Source organism: Epargyreus clarus, unplaced genomic scaffold (assembly GCF_041222505.1).
Source record: "Epargyreus clarus isolate Ecla_fem2 unplaced genomic scaffold, WU_Ecla_fem_2.2 ptg000012l, whole genome shotgun sequence".
Taxonomy (NCBI): Eukaryota; Metazoa; Arthropoda; class Insecta; order Lepidoptera; family Hesperiidae; genus Epargyreus; species Epargyreus clarus.
The window spans coordinates 567718-594147 of record NW_027332220.1 but is presented as its reverse complement, the minus strand read 5'-3'; the positions used below and the strand labels follow the sequence as shown (position 1 = coordinate 594147).

General features: G+C 35.8%; 1 protein-coding gene across 3 annotated transcripts in view; it reads left to right on the top strand.

The window, feature by feature from the left end:
- The window catches only part of LOC140746040 (calcium/calmodulin-dependent protein kinase kinase 2), a 216432-nt gene that overhangs the window by 81753 nt on the left and 108249 nt on the right, over positions 1-26430 (top strand). For 2 of the 3 annotated variants that reach the window (XM_073078024.1, XM_073078022.1), the window contains exon 1: positions 10757-11017. The exons of the other annotated variant lie outside the window; for it this stretch is intronic. In XM_073078024.1, coding sequence (XP_072934125.1) covers positions 10962-11017 — 56 coding nt within the window. In that variant the 5' untranslated portion in view covers positions 10757-10961. Of the gene's footprint in view, positions 1-10756; positions 11018-26430 lie in introns of those variants that run through there. 3 annotated transcript variants of the gene reach the window in all.

Genomic DNA, 26430 nt, shown 5'->3' with positions numbered 1-26430 from the left:
AACTTAATTTACACACGCGTGTCAGTGTGGCTGAGTCACGCACGCTATCATAAACTCGCGTGACATGAAAGTTCTCCATGATGTCTAAATTCCTGAAATATAATTTTCAGAAATTCACATTCTAAAGTACGACGGTATTCTATTTAAATACAAATATTTCATGTCGGATTCAACTTTTGTGAATAAAAATCTTACAGAATTAAATATCAAAGCTTTAAATAAGGAAAGAAATTAACAAACTTTCATAAAAGGTACAGGGGTCCTTTACTGAGAAGACTCCTTTATTTTATTCAAAAGAATATCGCCTGAAAGCGATTTTCCACTCAACGTGCAATTATATCAATTGCTGGAAACCACGAGTATTTCTCTAAGAGTTATAATATACGAGCGTCAGTTCACAATTGTAGTCGCTAACGACAGGCGGCGACAGTCGTTGTCGTGTCGTGTGTTGTGAGTGGAAAGTGCAGACGTAACTGCACGCGGACAAGTGTTATAGAAAAAAGTGAAATGAAAAAGTGAAATGAAAAGTGAACGTGAAAAAAAATGTTTATAATTTTACAGAGTCGAATTTACATAATAATACAAACAATAATTTTTGACAAATTTTACTCGTGGTAATTTTAATTCTCAATGAATAATTAAACTAATCCGGAGTTAGGCAGCGCGGTGGCTATAATCAATCCTTCTTATTCCGAGTAGCCTGTGTCTAAATAATAAACAGGTTGTTGTTTCTAAAATGATTGTAAATCGTGTCTTTTCGTTCGTAGACAACAGGCAGCGACAGCTTACAACCGCCACTGACTGTTGTAGATTTACGTAAATTGTCGTCAGCGACCGCTACGTACTGTCGATGCCTGTTGTTAGCGACTAATATCGACAGTCGGCGACGATTATCAGCACAGGCTATCGCGTGTCTGTCGCTCGTATGTAACCTACTTTATCTCAGAGCTTTCGGGAAAGCAAATATACATCAACATGTCTAGGGATATTATGTTTACTTCGAGTATATTCAAATTGTGTGCGTTTTAATTGTACAGTCGCCCGACACTGAGATCCAAAGTCGTACGTACTCGTAATTAAACGCAAACCAAATATTAATTTGAGATTCGACGAAATATAGGTACTTATTAAAGTTCTCCATTTCAAATTAATTGGGAAATTGTTCTTCATTTCAATTTCAATTTGATAATGTACCTAACATAAACATTTGTGGTTAGGTACATTATCAAACGAGCATGCAGTCCACCTGATTATAAGTGCCTACTGCCTATAATCAAACCCCTATTACGATAAGAATCCTACATGAAGTCGGCCACAGATGTGCAATACTCCTGAGGTAGTCCTCAGTTCCAACTTATTGTATTGTATGTAACTGCATTGTATGTTTTCCCTACCTCTATAAATCAGAACACAACAGCGCTTCCCAGTACTGTTACTTCACAGAAATGGGTGTGGCGGTGAAGCTGCCGAAGTCAAACTTAATCAAAAATCAAATGAAATTTAAAATTCTTAAAAGTAACTCAAATGCCATTTAAAATTCTTCATCATTGCTATTGATTTACCATGAGTTTTCAAAACATCCCACAATTTTACGTTACGTTTAGTCAATCCATTATTCTGTTCCGTTTGCTTCAATAGACTGAGTAAACGTAACAATAAATAAGTGCTTAAGTCTTTTTGTCTACCTCACATGTTCTTAAAAAAGAGAGACAAAACATAAAGCGCCATTTTGTCATTTTAGACATTTAATGTTACTGAGACTTTAGTTCCGATACAATCAGCTAGGGGCGCTGATTGGGAATTGTATGATCAAATACGTAAACAAATACCAAAACAGTCATATTTGTCAAAACGTAAAAACTCATGGTAAGGGTACAATTCTGCATTTCGGTGGCAGGATGTGGATGCCGACTTATATAATTATAATTAGACCTTTAATCATGAGCGTGATAACGCGCGCCCAATCAATCCAATCAGCGCCCCTAGCGGATTGTGTCAGAACTAGGAAATCGTATTGGCCCATACGATTTCCTGGAATTTATATGGGCAAATACGTAAACAAATACCAAAACAGTCATATTTGTCGAAACGAAAAAACTCCTGGTAAGGGTACAGGACTGCAAACTCATTTGATACTCCAGTTTTATTTATACATAATTATTTTCACTTCGAATCTGACCACACCATATGTCGTTAAAATATATATCTTTTAATGTTGGATGCACTCAAAATATTGTTGCGAAAACACTTTATAAACAGTTAAATATTTAAAACGTTTCAATAAAGCATTCGTCCAATTATTTTGCAACTGAATACTCTCGGACTGCTTGTGTAGAGCTCTTCATATTATTCTGTTGGAAATAAATAAGTTTACTATTGCAAATATTATGCACGTATTTAAATATTTATTCAGTTTTTTTTCTCAACTGCGACAAGAGCATAAGTACATAATTATGCTACATAGGTATGTACGCTCGAAAACATTACCCTTATGTAGGCATAATCTTATGTATAAAATTCTTGTGTCACAATGTTAGTTACCGTACTCCTCCGAAACGGCTTTACCGATTTTCACCAAATGTTATATGCATATTCAGTAGGTCTGAGAATCGGCTACTATCTATTTTTCATACCCCTAAGTGATAAAGGTTGTTCACCCTTAACATGTTTTTATTTATATGGCAACACGTTTGCCAGGTCAGCTAGTATATATGTAAAATTGTTAGCTATATAGTCTATATTATAAAAATGTTTTTAGATGAACGTGTTGGAAAAACATCGAAAACTAGCTGTTTATTGCATTGCGACCCCTTTTATTTTCAGTATTTGTTGTAATAGCGGCCACCCTTATAGGAGAGTATAGAGATATACTCAGGAGATAGAGTCCTCTGACAGACAGCAGAGGCTTAGTAATTGGGTTCCGTTTTCACGCTTTCTTTACGGAACCCTAAAAATCGTACAAATAAACAAAAAATTACTTTATTCAGTACGTAATTTTATTTGAAACTGTACATAATTCTCACGTATTGCACTATAGGACGTCCATATGGTCCACACATGTCCAAAAACATGTGTTTACAAACAGTAAATACTTTATTCTTAAACCCTTGTGTGTTTAGACTACTGACGTCATAACCAAAACACGTATAATTGCAGACTGCTTACGTTTTTGGGATCACAGCTGCTTAAATAAGATTGGAAGATATCAAAAGTTTGTGTTGAAGTTAAAATAATTTATGCTTATAATTAACTTGAAGTGAAAGTTTTTCGACTTTTTATAATATCGTTGTCAATCTGTTACTGTCCCACTGCTGGGCACGGGTCTCCTCTCATAATGAGAAGGATTAGGTCATAGTCCATCGCGCTGGCCAAGTGCGTATTGGTAGACTTCACATACCTTTGAGATTTTTTTTTAATTTCTTACGTTTTCTCACGATGTTTCCCTCTACCGTTAAAGCTAGTGATAATTATTTTTGTATTTTATAATATAGGAGTTAAAAACGAGTATACAGTCCATCTGCTGGTAAATGGGTTCTGCAGCCCAGTCTGCAATCAATCCCCGATAAGATTAGAGTTTTGTCTGAGGTGGGCCTCTGTGTTGCTACCAGGAAAAATAAATTGGAACGTTATTTAGGCAGGCATTAGGCAGGAAATACGTGAAGTCGTCCTAAAATGGGTCGTACCTTTCAATTTTTTATTCTTCTTTTTTGCTTTTTATTTTATCGTATCAAGTTAATCGCGGTTCATATGACAAGTCAATTGGGAATAATGAAAGGAGGAAACAATGTGACATTAAATTCGTATATTTTGTAAAACGAAAATTATTATTTTTTGTGTGTTACGAAAACTGTAGAGTAAAAGTTTAATTCACACATTCAGTTTGACTTCGTTTGTATGATATTTGTTGTTGTCGCGTTTATAATACGATGGATAGATAGCCTATTTCCTTTAATTCAGAAAGATAAAATTCATATCTGGGATTCGAACCCTGAACTTTGCACGATGTTGCCTATTCGTACTACGTCACTGCTGTTTACATGTCAATAGTTTATATTATATATAATACTGATAGTAGAAGTTATCAGTGTTTTTAGTTACGCCTCCCGCGATATAGGTCCGGGTTCAAATCCAAGGCTACAAGATACACTCCAGTATTACTAAACTTGTTATTTTACGACATATTATAATCTGGTTTCGTTTATAAACAATTTATTAATAACAAATTTATAAACTAGCTGACCCGGCAAACTTTGTAACGCCTCAAAATCTATTTATCAAATATATTTCACATAAAATATAGCCTATGTTCCTCGTGGATAATGTAGCTTTCAAATGGTGAAAGAATTTTTAAAGTCGGTCCAGTAGTTTTTGAGCCTATACATTACAACCAAACAAACAAACAAAGTTTTCCTCTTTATAATATTAGTATAGATATTTGGACGTGTATGCCAACAAAATATTTTTTAATTTATTTTAGCTCCAAGAATATCGAATCCGCATTTTTATTGAATGTTTATATTAAATTGTTTTTTTTTGCTAAATGTGAAGGTTACGTTATCTCTATTTTTACTACGTTTAAAAATACAAAATTTTAAACAAGGACAAAACAGCTTTCAGCCCTTTCAAATTTGTTAAAATAATAAATATCCGCGAAATTCCTTGACCATTACCAACGGACCAGTATATTTCCCTTACCACACCCTTTAAACCAGAACACAACACCCCCCAATCAGTGCCCTAGCGTCGAACCACAAAGGCTTTTACCACCTATAACGTTATAAATACCCAGAAACCAGAAATAAGGAAGGCAGCGGTAACTCCCAACTTGAACTATGAAGGGTTCTATAATATACCATGTAGCCATTATGCAGGGCCGGATTAAGAGGTCTAGAGGCCTTGGGGCAATAAAGGAGTGGAGGCCCCCTGGCCCCAAATTTTCCGAATAAAATGAACAATTTTTTCAGGTGAGTTTTTCAATAAATATTTTATTGTGAAACGCAGGTAGATTCTTCTAGCATTCATGTTTGTACAAAGTACTGTAAATAAAGGTAAAATAGCGAAAAAAATATCAAAGGAAAAAATATTTTTTTTACTAGTATTTACTAGTCGGAATTAAAAAAAATCCGACGTCTCTATTGTGGGGACCCCTTTTTTGTGGACGCCCCGGGGCTACCGCCCCGGTTGCCCTACCTTAAATCCAGCCCTGCCATTATGTGGCGACCATCCCCGACCACGACCAGACTAGCTTGAGATAAGACCCTTACCCTGCGGACCACTTAGCATCAGGTGGACTGCATGCTCGTCTGCTACTCCTATATTATAAAAAAAATTACACCAAGTCGGTGTTACTTAAATAAATAGCAAATTAAAACTACTTTATTATTAAGGATAATAGAAGCAAAGAAAAACAGAAAGGTCCTAAATTTCAGAGTCAGTCTATGTCAGGATTACTGTAATCTTTCTAAGAAATCCATTACTAAGTTGTGGCTATAAATCTTAGGGTCGTTCAACAGTAGTACGTTAATAATTCAATGTACAGTCAGCTCCAAAAGTAGATGCAGTGGCGGACTAAGGTCGTTGGAGGCCCTGGGCGGGAATGGAGGCCCCCAGTGTAAAAAGTTCGCCTGTGATTCATTGACCTTTTTTTTCGCTAATGCTACACATGACATAGATTTTTTGGTTCAGATGACTTTTTTTAGCAACTGTGTCTTGAGGCCCCCTAGTAACAGGGGCCCGGGGTGGACCGCCCCTCCCCCTTAAGCCGCTAGAGAGTAGATGAACATATTAAGGTTCCAAATACCTTACACCCAAGGGTTCATAAGTAGCTGAACACAACTAGCACCATAATTAGACGAACGTCGTAAAGTTTTAAAAGTAGCTGAAAAGTGACATATCATATAGTAACGTTCTTTCATGATACAAGCCTTGTCTTGAAAAAGAAGCTAACCAAATATTAATGTAAAATTAATGTCTTTGTATTTACGTTCATTAATTACCTCATAATATTTCATTGTGTCAAGTATTACATTGTGTTCGATATTATGTTAACCGTTAAAATAAGCAATAACATGTCATATGTGTAAATTGTCCATCCATCCATCCATCAGCCTTTACTGGTCCACTGCTGGACATAGGCCTCCCCTAGTCTGCGCCACTCCGACCGGTCTTGGGCCGTCTGCATCCAGCGGTTACCCGCCGTCCGCTTCAGGTCGTCAGTCCACCTGGTCGGGGGGCGTCCTGTACTCCTTTTGCCGAGACGTGGTTTCCATTCGAGGACCTTCCGACCCCACCGGTTATCGGTCCTACGAACTATGTGGCCAGCCCATTGCCACTTCAGCTTGCTTATTTTGAGAGCTATGTCGGTAACTTTCGTTCGCCTATGGATTTCCTCGTTACGAATTCTGTCGCGTAGGGAAATACCGAGCATAGCTCTCTCCATAGCTCGCTGAGCGACTTTGAGTCTTCGTATAAGGCTCACAGTGAAAGACCACGTCTCGGCACCATACGTCATCACTGGCAACACACACTGCTCGAACATCTTCGACTTCAGGCTCTGAGGTATCTTGGATGAGAAGATGTCATGTAATTTCCCGAACGCTGCCCAACCGAGTCGGATTCTACGAGTGACCTCTTTCTCGAAGTTGGACTTACCCATCTGGATTATCTGTCCCAGGTAAACGTATTCGTCAACAACTTCGAGTGTGACGCCATCTACAACGACCGGCATGGGTGTGACATGGACGTTAGACATGATCTTCGTCTTGTCCATGTTCATCTTAAGACCTACCCGTTGAGAGGCGCCACAGAGGTCATTGAGCATGGCATGTGTAAATTGTACACCCGTATAATTGCCTTACATAAATAGAACAGTTATATATGTATAATATCATAGTTTATAAGTTTTGTTTGTTAAGCTGTTGGCGTGGTAAAATAAATAAATAAATAAACGTTAGCTATTTTGCACATACAATGTTCAGGTACTTTTGACGCGTTAGTATTAATCTACTTTTGACACTACGATGTTCATCTAATTATGATGCTAGGGGTGTTCAGCTTTTTACGAACGTATAGGTATTTTTGAAATATTCATGTACTCATCCACATCTGAAGCTGACTGTACATCCATCTAATCCTGGCTCGTAGATGCCTGACAGAGCTACATTTGAAGAAAATGGTTATTTCAAGTGGATAATATATATGACTAGCTTTCCAGAAACTACAGACGCGTAAATCATAAGATAATACTAGTATATACAGTCCTTTAATCCCAATTTTAACCCCTTAGGGTTTAATTTTAAAATCAGTGAAATAAATGATTCATTTTACACGAGAAAGCTACATACAAAGTTTTATAATAAAGTAAACTTCAAGTTTTGTGGATTTTTAATTAAAAAAAATTCAACCCCTATTTCACCCCCTTAGGAACACAATATAATAAAAACCTTCATTAGTTTTCTATCAAAACAACCGACATTCGCAAGCTTCCTGCGTAATACTCGAAATATTTATAAATATCGCGGTAGTACTTCCCCTTTAAGACTATACCTTTCTAACCCTTCGTAATAACTGTTAAATCACTTTGGAACATCATTATAAAATTTCACCCTTAACTTTGGGCACATGCACATGAAGTATCACTTCTCAAATTCCAATGTTTACTAAATCGAAACTTAATTACAAGCGACGCAACTTACCTTATTTACCTTAAGTTGGTTAGTTTTGCTTTTCAGAACTAAGTCAAAATACCTCATGAACAGTAAACAAAGGATTCCAAAATTATTATTGATGCAAGCATAAATAAGTATAAATATCTCATCGCCTTGTAGTTGAAGGAAGCCACAAATGGCTGACACATACGAAAAATGGCTTTCCTAGTCCCATTAAGTCTTCGACTGTCATGGTCTATTTACGCGAACCAATACCGACAGTTAAGTGGTGCAAAAACACGAAACAAAAAAAAAAAAAAAAAAAAAAGAAGTGCGGTGAAATCGTAAATGCTCTAAAAACTACATTTTTTATATATTTTCCAAACACGACATAAATGACAGTGACAATTTCAATTGTCAAAACTGGTTACATTTTCTTGTTAGGAGTGAGTAATCTTTACTATAATCTATGGATGCAAGGCAAAGCGACTAAAAATAACATTATGGCCAAAGGAAAAACACTGTAACGTAATATGCCCGAAAGCAATTTCCCTTTACTCTATACAGGGTTCTTTTCTCGAAATTCAATTTGGTATTCCTTTTAGTCCTTTAGTGTAATTCAAAATACACATATGACAGGCGTTGTGTGGGCATAGTTTATTCAGGACCGCTGTCATATTATTGAAATGTCTGCTAAGTACCGCATTTGTCAGTATTCGGCGTAAGTAGATACAAGTAAAATACCCAGATGTGAAACACCCTTTTTTATAATAAGGAGAAGCAGACGAGCATGCAGTCCACCTGATGGTAAGTGGCTACTGCCGCCCATGGACATCCGTAATCAACCCCAGATAGGATTTGATATTCCCATCTGACGTCGAGCACAGATGCGCCGCTACCCCTGAGGACTAAGCTAGAACGCCTCGGATAAGTATGTCTCCCTTACCACACCCTTCAAACCAGAACACAGCAGCACTTAACACTGCTGTTATGAGGCAGAAATAGGTGGTGCCGCCGGTGTCGAACCACAAAGGGTTCTACCATCTTCAAAGCCGAAGCGGTCACTTTACCATGAAAACTTCGCAAAAATAATTTATAAAGTTTTATGAAGTTGAAATAGCAGACGATTTCTTTTGATAAGTCACCATCGCCCATGGTCATCTGTAATTAACGTCATCTAGGATTGGGATCTATCTTTTTTTTATATAATATAGAAGTAGCAGACGAGCATGCAGTCCACCTGATGGTAAGTGGCTACTGCCGCCCATGGACATCAGCAATCAACCCCAGATAGGATTAGATATTCCTACCTGAGGTCGGCCACAGATGCGCCGCTACCCCTGAGGACTAAGCTGGAACGCCTCGGAAAAGTCTGTCTCCCTAACTACACCCCTCAAACCGGAACACAGCAGCGCCTAACACTGCTGTTATTAGGTAGAAATAGGTGTGGCGGTGGTGCCGCCGGAGTCGAACCACAAAGGGTTCTACCACCTTCAATAGGGTTCTCAGATAGGTAGATGTGTTTTTCGTTATAATACTGAGTAGCAAACGATGTGGTCCATCTGATTAGTAGTCAATGCCACCAATTGATATTTGTAACCAACTTATTATAGAATAATTCCTGAGGACTAATAGGTTCACCTCTTCATGAATTTGCAAGAACTTCACGCTAAAATAGTTATTGTGGTACCTTCACTAAACTGTAAGTATTGGTTCTAACTCTGCACGTTTTATTTTACACAAGTTCACCAAAACCCTCCAAAACCATCTCCCATCACCAACTTGCATTGGGCATCATCATCATCAACCCATAACTGTTCCACTGCTGGGCACGGATCTCTCAGAATGAGAAGGATTAGATCATAGTCTACCGCGCTGGCCAAGTGCGGATTGATAGACTTCACAACATTGATTTTTTTTTAATATCTTCGGTGTTAGATTAGATTTCCTCACGATATTTTCCTCCACCGTTTAAGCAAGTGATAATTAATTTCTAATACGTGCATAACTTTGAAAAATCAGATTCGTGTCTGGGATTTGAACCTCGGCCTCCTCGACCGAGAGGCTGAGTTTCTTAAACACTAGGCTATTTTTGTTGACTTCCGGCAGAGATCCGTGTTAATCAGTAAACCATACAACAGTTGTAACCGTACCAAAATAGCTAGATATAAAAAGTCTGCAAATCACTAAGCATGAGGCTATGCTCTGCCTATCCCAACACGGCAAAAGATGAATAAAACAGTTTCTGGGAGCTCGATCAACTGGTTATTCATGGAACATTAATTATTTATGCGGTGGGCCACGTAGGCATTGAACGCCGAATGAGATGGGTTGCCTCCGTGAGGCTGTATTGCGAATGAAAATATTCCTGGATTACCCCCATTTGTATCACCTTTACCTGTGGCCTTTTGTTGGTGTTACGCGGACTGGTAATTAAAAGAAAATATAAAAGGAAAAAGGTCAAATAACGCCAAAATGGCGGTGGGAATGTAAAAGGATGTGTTATTTATGTAGGTCTTTATTTTATTACTTGGGTGATAAAGTATGAACGTATAAATGTAAATTGTGACAGTAAGGGTTTTATTATATTTATATTATTTAAACCATCCCTTTTACAACATTTTTTCTTGGATATACGGGATACTAAAATGAAGTTACTTACTTAAAATATTTAACACCCAGTAGGATACTTAAACAATGATATTATTTTTCTCATATTGTATACATTATGTTCGTCGAGAATATTATTTAAAAATGTGAAAAATTAAATATAAGATACTGAATGTTATAATTATAATTTATACTGTAAGTACTATTTTTACAATAATTCAGTAAAACAACTTAGTAAGTAAACTACTTTCATCGCATAAGTAATTCACAATGTAATCTCATTTATATAAAGTTCAATAAGTCAATGAGAATCATACTTATATTTTGTCGTCTGCGCTATAAACAAGTTCAAAATAAATAAAACATCAACATTATTTTCTTCCAACATAATAAACAAGCGTTTAAACCACACACACCTACGCAAGATGCACAGCATCCATAGCTAGTACCTACTACGTTACCTCCCACGTAAATATTCTATGACCGCTCGCACTCCGGTACAACCGCTTTGCGGCTCGACTGAGTCGGACGTGTGATCCGCCCTTTATTTACTTACGTTTCGTTCAAAACTTTTCTACTCTGTACATATCACTATTTAAAAATAAAAAAAATATTTTTAATCTATTCACGGTGCTCAAATGCCTTGTGTGTGTCGAATTTTTTAATGTGGTTATATGTTATCTGTGTTGTGTTGTGAAAGTTAGAATGAACGGAGTAGCTGTGGAAACGGAGCGCGCGGGAATGGCGGGAAATGTTGACAGGTTAGTTTTTTTTATTAATTAAGCAAAGGATTTTAGGTTTCTTTTTTCGAATGAAATATTATTATTATTAATTTTTATATCGATATTATCTGTGTATGCGAAAACATCAAGCGAACGATATGTTTACAATAATCCGTTTATATTAATTTTTGTGTAAAAAATATCGCCATCGGTGTACATATCTGTAGTAAAACTATAATAAGATAGTATAATAACAAATTAAAATTTAAATAATTCAAGAACAAAATTATAATTTGGATTATAAATTATCATTATTTTTACGTAACTACCTAATTACTTTTGCTTTACGTTTTTACGTCATTTATTCATATCTTCCACTAAACCAAAACACGACTTTAATATTAAAATACAGTAATATCCCCATAATTTAAAACTATGAGGCAATAAAAGCTTTCAGCGGAACATAAAAGTAAAGTATTATTTGTCTGTGCATGCATAATAAAGATTATTTATCTGTGCATATTTATTGCACTCAAACTTGACCCAATCAACCTAGGCGGTTAAATGTGAAGGATCTCTTCATGGCTTAATTTAATTATAATTTTTATAAACGAGTTTTGGCGCAAGTGGAAACGGAGCTACGCGTTGGTTGTTAACATATTTTCCGGTAATTATTTTTCTATGAACTGTTCTTTCTTTGTTTTTTAAAATACGTCTTCTCCTAAATTACCACGAAGCTGAGAAATTAGAAATTATTTTGAAGTAATTTAAAGATATACCTATTTATTAACATAGATTAGTAAAGATTACTCACTCCTAACAAGAAAATGTAACCAGTTTTCACAATTGAAATTGTCACTGTCATATATTTTCGTGTTTGAAAAATATTAAAAAAATTTAGATTTAAGATCTTTTACGAATGAAACGATATCTCTCCGCACTTTTTCTTCGTTTTAGTGTTTTTACACTACTTAACTGCACGTGTCGGCATTGTTCCGCGTAAATTACACCATGACAGTCATTAAATGGCTGACAGAATTGTCAGCCGTTTAAGCCATTTAATGGCTTCCTTCAATTACGAGGCGGTGAGATATCTATACTTATCTATGTCTATTAATGAAAAAAATATATGTAGAAAAATAGTTACTTACATAGTTACATACTTCTCATAAATTCGGTAAAAATGGACGGTATGCAAATCGTAGCATACTAAGATGAATGATGCATATGGGCGTAATTGTTTCGCTTATAATACGAGTCTTGGTGCAGTTTTATTTACATTTTAGCACTAGAACACATTATTACTATAAAATATTATTAAATTAATAATATCACCTGTGCAAAGAAAACTCTGAAGGTACATATTGTAGAGAGGAATTGATGTAGAGATATTCAAATTCTCAGTTACCAATAGCGTACGAAACTCCTTAATAACATGTAGAGCTATCGAAAGAGAAGAAGAATTTTTTAAAAGAAAAAATAGCATAATTAACGAGCAATAATCCTAGTAACTTTTTTCCTTCGAAAAATCAAAACACCGTCCTCAAAATTAAAAAAAAATACGATCAATTCAAAATTTTTAAGGTTAAGTCTTTGGTAGAAAACTTGGATAGATTTCTAGCTGGCAGAAATTGTCAATATTTCGACTTTTGGTAGGCAGAACATTGGATAGGCTGTATATTAATAATAGGCGTAAATAACATTAGATTTTCCACAAACCAAACAATAAGCAGAATTTAGAACCGAATACGTTTTATCAACTAATGGACCGGTTTTAAATGACATCATGTTAACCGCACTCATTATATTTGGATCATTTAATACACGTTCAATGTTTTTTATAATATACTAGAAGTGCCCGCGGCTACGAGTTTTAATAAAATAACACGACATACTCGTACATATCACTGAAGGTGAAGGTGGTAGAATCCTTTGTGGTTTGACTCCGGCGGCACCACCTATTTCTGCCTCATAACAGCAGCGTTAAACGCTGCTGTGGTCTGGTTTGAAGGGTGAGGTAAGTGAGACTTTTCCGAGGCGTCCCAGCTTAGTCCTCAGGAGTAGTGGCGCATCTGTGGCCGACCTCACATAGGAATCTAATCTTACCTGGAGTTGATTACAGATTTCCATGGGTGGCAATACCAACTTACCATCAGGCGGACTGCATAATAAAAAAATAGTTTTATTTAATTGTTAAACACTCGAAGTTGGTTGAATCCTTTATGGTTCTACACTGAAGGCACCACCTCCACACCCATTTCTGCCTTATAACAGCAGTATTAAACAGTGTTCTGGTTTAAAGGATGTTAAAAATAAGGGAGGATTACAGATGACCATGGGCGGTAGAAGTCATTGACTACTTCAATAGTATAACATACTCGTATAAAGATCTTGTTGTTTTGAAAAAGATTTATTTATAAACGTTGCATGAGAATAGAATATTAATTCACAGAAGATATTTTTGTGAAACTATTTTGGACAATGTGATAAACGTGTAAAAATAAAATTGGCAAAGAACATGTCGGTTCCACAAAATAAGTATTATGTCAAAAATATACAGGGTGAATTTTTAAAACGGGCCTTCAGGGCCAAATCCGAAACTATAAGGATTAGCGAAAAATGCTGAAAGGAGTTACGAGGCCGATTTTGATAAAAACTAAAACTGCATCATTAGTTTTTTTAAAATAACTTTTTCCCTAGCCGGGAATCGAACGAGTTCATTTTGAAAAAAATTACACCCTCTATATTATTCCACTATCTGATAGTGTTGCTTATAAGGATCAAAATCTGGAAAGTAATGATAAATGACAAACTGAAGGAAAAGCCTCAATTTTAAGAAAATACATATTTTTTCATATTAATTTGGCAGTTAAGTTCCCGCCATTCATCAATTTAAACATTTCGTGTATTAACATTTTTGTGGCTTAATGTTTCTAATCATTCGAAATGGACGTTTTGTTTCCCAATAATTTATATTTTTATGTCCGACTTAGCTAAGGTTATTTTTAGGACCATTAAAATAGATTTACTTGCTATGGGCGGAGGTTCGTTTAATAAAGATGTAAAGTTGAAAATTTGCGAGAAAAACATTTTTAGAGTCAATTCCGAGTGATTACTATAAAAAGAGTTATAGAAAATCATATTTAACGTTGAAACGCAGTTGTAAACAACAAACAAGAAGCATTTACTATTTAATCAGTTATCTATTTTAATTAAAAAATAAATCCTAAAAACGGCGGTAACTTATTTGCCAAACTATTACTTTCTCATGCTAAGCTGTATGTCATAGTCATAACATCGAATAATTAGTTGATTAACCAACAAATTCTTGAATGGTATGACTTATGTCTGTTTCTAAAGAATTATACATAAATCATTTGTTATGTATATCATCCATACATTGGCATACTAATCCTTAAGGATTATTAAAAAAAATACGTATTTTCTTCAAAATTTTCCTTTTCCTTTAATTTGTCATATAACATTACTTCCCAGAATTTGATCCTTGTAAGCGACACTATCAAATAGTGGAATAATATAGAGGTGTCATTTTTTTCAAAATGAACTCGTTCGATTCCCGGCTAAGGAAAAAAATATTTTAAAAAACTAATGATGCAGTTTTAGTTTTTATCAAAATCGGCCTCGTAACTCCTTTCAGCATTTTTCGCTAATCCTTATAGTTTCGGATTTGGCCCTGAAGGCCCGTTTTAAAAATTCACCCTGTATATGTATTGTGTGTACAAATTAAGATTGAATTTGAGAGCACTTGACTATTAGTGCTTTAAAATGGACTATTTCAGAGCATAGATTTATAAAGTAACTTCATCTATATTTCAGAGTATAAATGGGTTGAGATAATAGGTATTCTAATGCTAAGTAACACCTTAACACGTTCAAATATACATTAAAATGACCCTTTACTGTTTTTCTAACCACCTTAGTGGGTGAGTACCCTTAGGTACTGTTGTATTTCATTGTTTTACAATTACGTTGGGAGTAACCTAATTGTAAGCAGGGAAAATATTTATAATTCGCAACCCGTTCCATGGTTTGTTTTGAAAACTTCGTCATAGTTAAACATTTTGAAGTAATTGTTTTACACGTTTGTAAGTGATAGTCTAGTGGTTTATAATTAAGCTTCTCACGCTCGGTATGGGGTTCGAATCACACGTAATCATATTTGATTTGTCGTTGTGTTTGAGTAAGGAAAACGGTGAAATTATATTTCAGAATTCTTTAAAACCAACCATACGGAAAGATTTTGCCAGATTATGATTTAAACCCTACTCAATTTAAGAGAGGCCCGTGCTAAGTAGTGGACAGCAATTGATGATAGCTATAATAAAAATCTAATATTAAGTATATTTTGGGGCACTAACTTATAAAGTTCTTACCTTATAACCTTGTATATAAGATTTCCTAGGTAATGGATACACCATGGACACCACATAAAAACATCTATACCAAAAAATAATACTCAAAAGGACAATGCCCATGAAAGTATGGACCGCCGTCCAGTGTTGCATCAAATTGAAACTTGTTGTGGACGATGTATAATTAACCAAATACTACCACCAATAATTATTTTTTAGATCAGCACCCGGATTCTGAAGTTATTTACCGAAATGTTACATAACCCCAAAATCGAAAATATCCGACGATAGATTGATGGTCGGTTTTAACTGATAGTAGGTACCTATAATGTAGTTCGATTAACATATTCCATTTAATTTTAAAGGTAATAGGTAAAAAAACCTAAAATAATCCTAAAACCCTAAAATAATGAATTCCGAGTATAAAATACCGCCATTTTAATTTTTAAGAACAACCATACAACAACAATCAACATTTCGTCTTATTTTATCTTAAATGGAACCCCCTTGTTCAAAGAAACTATTCTGATCGACAAACTATATAATAAATAATAGTTTAAAAAAACTAAAAATATACACTTTTTATAGAAAATCCAACTAAAAAATAGAATAAAATCGCTAATCCTGATTATCCTAGTAAGGATAACGGGTCAGAATGTTTAAAATGTTGAATTGTCATCGGTCTTTAATAAGTATGCCAAATTTCGAGTTAATCCGACGTTTTGAAGGGGGTTAAAATCATATTCAAAGAATCCGTTACATACTAACATACCAACATACCAACATACATACGTCTGAAGCTAATAAAAGCGTATTAAAAAAATCAAAAAATAATTTTAATATTACTTTCATTTTGATGCATGAGAAAAATCATTAGTCAAAACACTAATAGATCTTATTGAATTCCGAGTATAAAATTCCGCCATTTTAATTTTTAAGAACAACAATCAAAATTTCGTCTTATTTTATCTTAAATGGAATCCCCTGTACAAAGAAACTATTCTGATCGACAAATTAAGTAAAAAAATCCAAAAATAATTTTAATATTACTTTCATTTTGACGCATGAGAAAAATCAGTACCAAGAATGGGCATTCTCCTTTAAAATCAAAATTCATCTGCATGGACAGGGATTGAACCTGGGCTCTGCTCATCATATACTCTAAAGACCATGGTGACCGTGGCGGAACAGCCACACTTATTTTTAGCAAAACTTTAGTAACAGTGTGCTCAAGTTTGAAGATTGTAGTAAGGGCTAAATTAAAATTCCTTGTCTGAATTGTTCCACCTTAGTCTTCAAAATTAGCAACGCATAAGACTAAGATCATAGATTAGTAAAGATAACTCACTCCTAACAAGAAAATGTACCCAGTTTTGAGAATTGAAATAGTTGCGTAAAAAAGTTTTGCCACGTCTCCGTGCTAAAATGTCCCTAAAATATTTGAAATAATTATTTATTTATCATGTAAATTACGCAGTATTAGTTATTTATTCGTATTTTTTCTCTAAAAATGTTTTTATTTGTCAAGAATTCAAAAAAAGAACTTACTAATAAGCCGTTTTTGGCTTCATTCAATTTCAAGGCGGCGAAGTATCTTTACTAATCTATGACTAATACTAAGACATCAGTTATAGACAGGACTCTTGTTCCAGACTAAATGATTTACACAATCATCTCCCAAATCGTACACATTTCATAAATGTTTATGACAATTAACCTTTTCATAAAAGATTTTGTTTTCCCGTAAACATTATTTACGTCGGAAACGGCTTTCCCACTCATTTCCTTTCCGAGATCACGGGAAATGTCACAGGTGGTTCATTTGTCGCTCATATTGTCTTATTTATTTTACTTTACGTTTCGTATTTGCTTTGAATGTTTATAAACAGAAACAACAGTGGTTGAGTGGTATGTTGTAAATTTGTAATATGTAATCAAATGTCAATTATTACCATGTACAAAAATCAGCCATATGTGAGTCGAAGGCGCACATAAGGCGCGCAAAATAGGAAGAAAAACTCCAATCATTAATCACAGATAGGTTTGCAATGCGATCCTTTGTGATATGATAGTAGTGATACTACCGCAAACCAATATTTGTCCTATCTATAGCTCTGACCTACGTAGAAGAGCTGAATTTAAACCACCTGGACTCCTAGGGGTCTGAGATTCAAGTTCCCAGCTCGCAACAATATTTCAAAGTTATGTATGTCATTAATATCACTTGCTCCATCTTCTTCTTGTTATTATAGGCGATCCAACTTAGGTAGCAAAGCATCTAAGCCTACGTAGCCAAACTCAGATAGGAATTTAATCTTATCCATGGTTTCTTATACATGCACATTCATTTCATAAAAAACTGCCTAAGATTATTAATAATCAGTTCTCTCCAATACCTACATTGTTATTATTCAAACCAGAATCTTTGAATACAGAAAAACAAGTTTTAATCATTAATTATCTCAAGTGCTAATGACTTTTCTATACGAGTCAATAGTTCAACTATAGGTTATCGGTGTTTATACTGCTGAGTTAAAACGCATCTAATTTGTTTATAAGTTCTTTGTTAAATATGGTATTCAATTTGGTTGGGGTATAATCATTATCTTAGTTATAACAGATATACTGGTGCAGAGATATGCCAGTCAAATATGTTTTAACTAATTGAAGTATTCTTATGTTTCGTTTAACATTAGTCTTATAAAAAACTATCACGAATATGATAATGATGAAAACGAAATTCGAAATTCAAACCGCGTATCGTGATTACCCGTTATATATTACGTTTCATTCATTAATTCATGTAATGTTTTACCTACTAAAGATCGACATTTGTCATTACTTCATATCTACAAGTTGTCTTTCTATGTTTGATATCCAAAATTTGGATAGATTAAGTATTAACGACGAGTTTCAATTCCGCAATATTTATATATTTGACGACCCGCGTGGCCGAGTGGTCACCATACCCGTCTAACGCGCAGAGGGTCCCGGGTTCGATCCCCGGCCAGACAGATATCTAAATGATGAATTTAGATTTCTGTTTCTGGGTCTGGGTGTTTGTGTATTTGTCTCTGTGTGTGTCCATAGCACTCACGACACAGGGAATCCTACTTTGGGGCTGTGAGTTTCGAAAGTGTGTATTACAATATTATTCATAAATAAGTAGCATGATGACGCCATGAGAACTTCATAACAAAATGGACCTCATTTATTTTTACAAACCGCATGAATAGGATCATTACGCGGTTCTTAAAATAGATAGACAGTAATACCATCTTGTTTAGAATTGCAACCGTTCCTTAGGATTTCCTTTATTCTCGTCTGGATTTAGGTTTATGTGTAAACCACTGAAATAGATCTAGACGTAAATATGTGCGTTTCGATCTGCATTTAGGTGGTTTAGATCGAGAGCACTACCAATATTCTTGGCTAATTCAATGTACTAATTCAATTCAATTAAAATCTAATTTAATCAAAATTGATTTTGATGAAACAGATAAGTCTGCTACCTACCCTGTTGAATCTTACTAGATCTACCACGTTCCTATTTCATGCTCTAATAATACAATGGTAAATCATCATCATCATCATCAACAACCCATTACTCTCCCACTGCTGGGCACGGGTCTCCTCTCATACCCAAAAGGATTAGGCCATAGTCCACCGCACTGGCTAAGTGCGTATTGGTAGACTTCACATACCTTTGAGATATTTTTTTTATAAATCTCTCAGGTATGCAGGTTTCCTAACGATGTTTTCCTTCACCGTTTAGCAAGTGATAATTAATTTCTAATACACACATAACTTTGAAAAATCAGAGGTGCGTGGTGCCTAGTTTCATATCTCTGCTCGATATATATATCAATGGTAAATATGTGACCATAATATACACTTATAGGTGGTAGAACTCTCTGTGATTCGACTCCGGCGGTACCACCGCCACACCTATTTCTACCAAATAACAGCAGTGTTAAGCGCTACTGTGTTGGGGTTTGAAGGGAAAGGAAGTGATACATACTTTTTCGAGGCATTTCAGCTTAGTCTTCAGAGGTAGCGGCGCATCTGTGGCCGATCTCTGGTAGGAATATCTAATGCTATCTGGGATTGATTACAGTCTGATGTAATTAAACATTTCGTTAACTAACCCAATTTTAGCTTACAATGTAAGTATATATTTCGACAAGGAGAATTATAAATGTAGGTTAGGTTTGGTTAATATTTGAGTGGACTGTGGGCGGCGGCCTCAAGCCGTCGTTAAAGAACCATGCGGACCCCTGGAGGGGTATTACGGGAATTTTACGCCGTCACACGAACGTTGGGAATTTTTTGCTAACATTATCATACCTATCGATTGAACCCCATGTGAAATGCGTGTTCATGGATACTTTGTAGTGTTTGAGATATGATTCTTATTGTTTTATTTTCGATTTTACCAGATTTTTGTTTGCTTATGAAGTGTAATTCAGATGACTACTAGTTCGAAATTTGGTCATAATCCCAAAGTTTTGTTTTGGATAGAATTTACACGTAATTTCAATTTAAAATAAAAATAAGTACGCTTCATTCAACGAACCCTTAATAATAAAAAAAAACTTTTAGAACTACTTAACTCCTAAAAAAATAAAAGACGGATACTTCATGGCCAATTTTTACATGTAAAAGCATATACAGTGTAATTAAAAGTATCTATCTATAAGTGTAATTATCAAGATATATGTCGACAAGGAGAATTGTAAATGTAGCTAAGGTTTGGTTAATATTTGAGCGGACTGTGGGCGGCGGCCTCAAGTCGTCGTTAAAGAATCATGCGGAACCCCTGGAGGGGTATTACGGGAATTTTATACAGTCACACGAACGTTGGGAATTTTTGCGGACATTCATTTCTTACATGTCGATTTGACACGAATGTAGTAATATTTTGTATTTTGGAGATATGATTCATGTTATCAGATGTTTATTTCTTTTAGTTACAACTTTTTGGAATGGTATGTGATTGACTTTTTATCAGTTTTGTCGTTAAAGAATATAATTCCCTGTAAAATGTATAAATAATAATAATATTCTGATAAATACCAACTCAGAATGTGATCCTAAAGTCAATGTTTTTGTTTTAATAGAATTTACACATAACTTAAAGTTGAAAATAAAAAAGTTACACTTCATTCAACGAGTCGTTAATAATCTCAAAGACCTTAAGAGTTTTTTAACTCTTAAAAAAACAAGTACTTTATATGTTATTTAGAAGAAAATACAGTGTAATGCCAAGTATATATGGGTATAGGATGTAGCTAAGGTGTAGTAATATTTTAGTGGACTGTGAACGGCGGCCTCAAGCCATCATTAAAGAACCATGCGGAGCCCCTGGAGGGGTATTACGGGAATTTTACGCGGTCACACGAACGTTGGGAATTTTTCGGAGCATGAGATGTTTTTTCCGCAGAAACTTCCGGCGGGAATTAGGTGTGTTCAACATTTTTCACTTACGCGCTATTCAAGGTGGTAGAACCCATCGTAGCGGCTATAACGTAGAGGTTCATTCACAACATTGCTTCCGTCGCCAATTTTGAATTTAGTTTCAAAAATTTATTATTAATCGTTTGTTTCTACAATAAATTTGAATATATTTTTTTAAGAAATTAAAATCGATGATTATATTACATGCTCTCTAAAAATTTCAAGTTGTGTCTATCTACTCGTATTATGGTTCAGGAGATGGAGTCCTGTGACAGATGGACAGACAGTGGTGGATTAGTAATAGGCTTGCGCTTTTACCCTTTAAGTACGGAACCTTATAAAGATTCAGATTGAATTACTCAGCAACTAAGTAGAAGAAGTAAGATGATCAACAACAATTAGGTCATCGTAATTGGCACACAATTTAGTCGCTTATCCCTTGGGAAATGCTTTCTGTTAAGAATGAATCAAGTCTGAAAGATAACTAATCTGTGTCACTTTGTTTCATACTTGTTATATATTTAAGATTATCGTTTTTCCATCGTTTATACATCTTTATTCCACATTTTTCGAAGGTGGTTGAACCCTCTGTTACTCTCCGGCGGCACCACCGCCACACCTATTTCTGCGTAATAACAGCAGCGTTAAGCGCTGCTGGGTTCTGGTTTAAAGGTGGTAAAAATGACGTACTTTTGCGAGGCGTTCCAGCTTAGTCCTCAGGGATAGCGGCACATCTGTGTCCGACTATAGGTAGGAATTTAACCTTATCTGGGATTGAATACAGATTTTCATTGGTAGCGGTCCACCTGATGGTAAGTGTCTAGTGGAAGAGTGATAATGGACGTCTGTTTAAAAGTAACCTAGTGTGTACATACTCGTCTTTTTGTGTGCATGGTACCCACGATATGTGCCGTCCTAGTGCGCCTTTATGATGAGGTTCTGGGGTCGATGCCCGGCCAGACACACGTCTGGATAAATTAATGAATTGATGAATGATGAATTTGGATATCTGTTCTGGTTCTATGGTCTGGGTGTATTTTTTGAGTGTATCCATCGCAACTATGACTTAAGAAATCCTAGTGTGGGGCGGGGGCTATGACTATAAAAAGCGTCTTTTATTAGTCTAGGAAGTTTAAAAAGCGCGCGACACTAAAATTTACGACATTTCATACTTTTGTAACTAAAATGTAATAACTTCGAGTAGATTTTAAACTCAATTACTCAGCAACATAGTTAAGTGGCGAGTGGCAGTTTACAATGTAGGGTCAAGGTTTAAAACTAATATGACAAGTGACATGACATAACGTAGTCAGGAATCCCTGAAGAGCTTTCCTTGTGCAACGAGCTCTTTGAAGCTTAACTTTTATTAATAGTAGTAAAGTAGAAAACGAGTTTGCAGTTCACCTGATGTAAAGTGATCGCTGCAACCTATGGACATCGGTTACCAATAGATTGAAGAGTGGTTCTAATGAAGCCGATGACAGATGCTTTTCAATTCTTAGGATCATCGACTCATAGTCAGCCGACTTCCACAACTTTCCACCGACAACTGCTTCAGACGACCGCAGAACTGCTTCAAATTGAAAGAGGTATGGCCGTAGTACCTGTTTAGTCAACTATGCTTGTTGTAGAACATTTTAAACATTTTCATAATATAGGAGTAGCAGACGAGCATGTAATCCACCCGATGGTAAGTTGCTGCTGCCGCCATGGACATCTGTAACCAAACTCAGATAAGATTAGATTCCTATCTGAGGTCGGCCACAGATGCGCCGGTAACCCTGAGGACTAAGTTGGAATGCCTCAGAAAAGTATGTCTCCCTTCAAACAAGAACCCAGCAGCGCGTAACTCTGTTGCTGTTATAAGGCCGAAATATGGTAACATATCTATTTCATCCTGTTTCATCAGCCCTTTTAAACTCATTACTGGATTTTGTCTTTGTGTGTGATTTTGTTTGAGTTGTGTGTGACGTCTAGAGATAGCCTAGTGATATAAATTGCGATCTATCACATTTTGAGTCCAATGTTCAAATCGCGGCCCTCTAATTTTGTCAAAAACTTACATTCCTGAAGGTTTTCTAAAAAGTTGTCAAAATTGTGTGTGGCGGCCTACCAGTCTGCACTTAACCAGCGGATTATGGCCTAAGACCTTTTCATTCTGAAAGGACACCCACACCCACCGTAGGGACAATATTACGTCGATTTAGTGAACGTGATACATAAATATTTTCTCAGAAAAATGCTTCTGCCCATTTCCGAGATTTAATCCCTTAAATCCCTCTAATTAAGCCTCCCGTAATTGGGACCTCTCCGCTCAGTCCTACATCCTCTGAATTCAACACAGAATAAATAATATTTCTTCTATTCAGTTAATTAATATCTGTTTTTTATAGTTAGGAGTGCTTAGTAACTCTTAGAAAAGCGTTCAAAAGTGCGTTCATCTAATTCTGTTTTTTTCTTTAATTTAAACTCTTAATGAAAAGCTTGTTAGGATCCGGTATTATTCTGTAAAATGGTGATTTGAAGGTGGTAGCACCCTCTGTGGTTAGAATCATCGTCTCCGCTCCATGGCACCACCGTCATAGGTAAAGTCACCTACTTTACCTACTTTGGCCTAATGTCAGTAGTGTTAAGCGCTGAGGCGTTCCTACTTAGTTCTCTGGGGTAGCGGCGCATCTGTTGCTGACCTCAGGTACAAATCTAATCATGCCTATGGTTATATATAGATTGCCATCTGCATTAAATTTTCATTTAATTTCTTAGAAATAGTAAAAAGTTTGTTAATTAAATTAAAACTAAGTTATTAACTTCGCTGCTATGCATTAAATGGATTTTAAACCATGCCTTTAAATGCTAATCCGCCAAGTAAAAATGCATATTCATTAAAATAATTCTAAGGTAGAAACCCTTCGTGATTCGAATCAAAAATCACCATATATATTTTAAGCTTAGAACAGCAGTGTAACTCTTTGTTTTATTTTTAAGCTGTGGTATAGGAGAGACAATAATGAAGCATTTCAACTTAGTCTGACTCTTCATTGGCCGCAACGCATCTGTAGCCAATACAAGGTAGTACTATATTGTCCCTGTAATTCTGGGACCGAATTGGGCTATAGTATCCCTTGCCTGTCGTAAGAGGCGATTAAAAGAGGGCTTCCGGGGTTCTGGGAGCTCGACCCGCCCGCCCAGCAACCCCGGGAAAGACGGCGGTTTGTGTGGTCGCGTATCATCGTATTCACCAGACGGTATGGCGAGCGTCATACTCACCTGGGCAAAACCTGACGGGGCAAAGCGCTAAGAGATCCCGGAGCCCTCTATGCAGCGCCGAGGACGGCCACCGGGAGGGTTTTAATGCGGTAAGGGTCCCACATAACCCTGCGTCGCTCCCATGGCACCGGTTACCTTTTGAAGGTTTCCCCTCGTTAACAAAAATAGAAAATAGGTAACACTATATAATCCCGGGTTATAAACAGATACCTGTATATAACCCCAGATAGGATTAGTGATTATAGGATTAGTATCCATGGGCAGTTGCTAATTAACACTGAGTAAACCGCATGCTCGTTTACTAATTAAATTTGGCCACAAAAATATAATTAAATTTGTAACAATTTATCAAACCACCCACAAACATTTCTGTTTCATACTACGTAATATCAGTTCTGTACCCTTACCATGAGTTTTCAAAACATCCCACAATTTTACGTTACGTTTACTCAATCCATTATTATGTTCCGTTTTCTTTAGTAGATGGAGTAAACGTAACAATAAGTAAGTGCTCAAGTCTTTTTGTCTGCCTCACATGTTCGCAAAAAGAAGAGACAAAACATAAAGCTCCATTTTGTCAATTAAGACATTTAATGTTACGTTACTGACACTATAGTTCTGATACAATCCGCTAGGGGCGCTGATTGGAGATTGTATGGGCAATACGTAAACAAATACCAAAACAGTCATATTTGTCAAAACGTAAAACTCATGGTAAGGGTACTGGAATAAAATGTACTTACTCAATTTGAAAAATTTACGACGGATTATAAGTTATAACTATGGAAAGGTAATAATTACGCAGATAAAGGACTTTGTACATAAACTTATGTAAAACTATTTAATTTATACATTTATACCATCGTGATGGACAGATTACCATTAATAATGTTTATGTATATTTGTAATTTTGTCCACAACATGTTTACACATAATAATGTAAAGTATGTGTCACAGATTATTACAATTTATTAGATGAATATTGTAAACTAGTTACACATAATACTTATATGTATGTATATCATCATCATCAACCCATTACTGTCCCTTTGCTGGGCACAGGTCTCTGAGAATGAGAAGGATTAGGCTATAATCCACCGCGTTGGCCAAGTGCGAATTGGATAGACTTCACATAAATTGGAAAACTTTTTTAAAGATTTCTTAGGTATGCAGGTTTTCTCATATTTCGCATCATTCCGTACATAATTTTTAAAAATTAACGGTGCGTGGGGTTTCAACCTCGGACCCCTCGATCAAGAAGCTAAGAATCTTAACCCATTAGTTCTGATACAGTCCACTAGGGGCGCTGATTAGAAATGTATGGGCAAATACGTAAACATATACAACTAACTAAGGGTACTGTTCGCTAAATTAATAAATTTTTATAATTATGAGGCCCGATAATATTAACTTTCGTGGTCGGGTAAACAAAGTAAAATAAATATAGTTAAAAAAAATCGCGTATTGTCATCGGTTTTTGATATTTTTTCAAAATTTTGAATTAAACTGAACGTTCAAAGTGGATAGAAATCGGGTTCAATGATTCCGTTACTGTTACGTACATACAAACATACAACCCAAGCTAATAAAAGCGTGTTATAAATGACGAGTAAAGCCACGAGAAACTGTAGTATTGTTACGTTATAAATGGTTAGACAGCCAAAGCTATATTGTTCGCGAGCAAATATTTGCGAATTTACATTCGTGATTCTACAATATAGGTACGTTATTTGATCTTTACTTTGGCGTCAGTAGTTGAAAGATGTTTTGAAGTGAGATATGTAAATTAAAATTAATATAGTGATGATCGTACTCTATAAGTCTACATAAAACTTATATATGCAAATCTGGTTTGACTCCAGCAGCACCACCGCCACACCTATTTCTGCCTAATAACAGCAGTGTTAGGCGCTGCTGTGTTCCATTTTGAAGGGTGTGGTAAGGGAGGCAGACTTTTCCGAGGCGTTCCAGCTTAGTCCTCAGGGGTAGCGGCGCATCTGTGGCCGATCTCAGGTAGGAATATCTGATCCTATCTGGGGTTGATTACAGATGTCCATGGGCGGCAGTAGCCACTTACCATCAGGTGGATTGCATGCTCGTCTGCTATAATAAACAGCTATTTCTAATAACAGCAATGTTAAGCGCTGTTGTATTCTAGTTTGAAGGGTGTGGTAATAATTATATACTTTCCGAGCCATTCCAGCTTAGGAGTAGCGATGCATATGTGGTCAAGTCCAGGTAGGAATCTTATCTCATTTGAGGTTTATTACAAATGTCCAATAGCGGCAGTAGCTACTTACCATGAGGTGGTCTGCATGCTCGTCTGCTACTCCTGTATTATAAAAAAACTGCTAA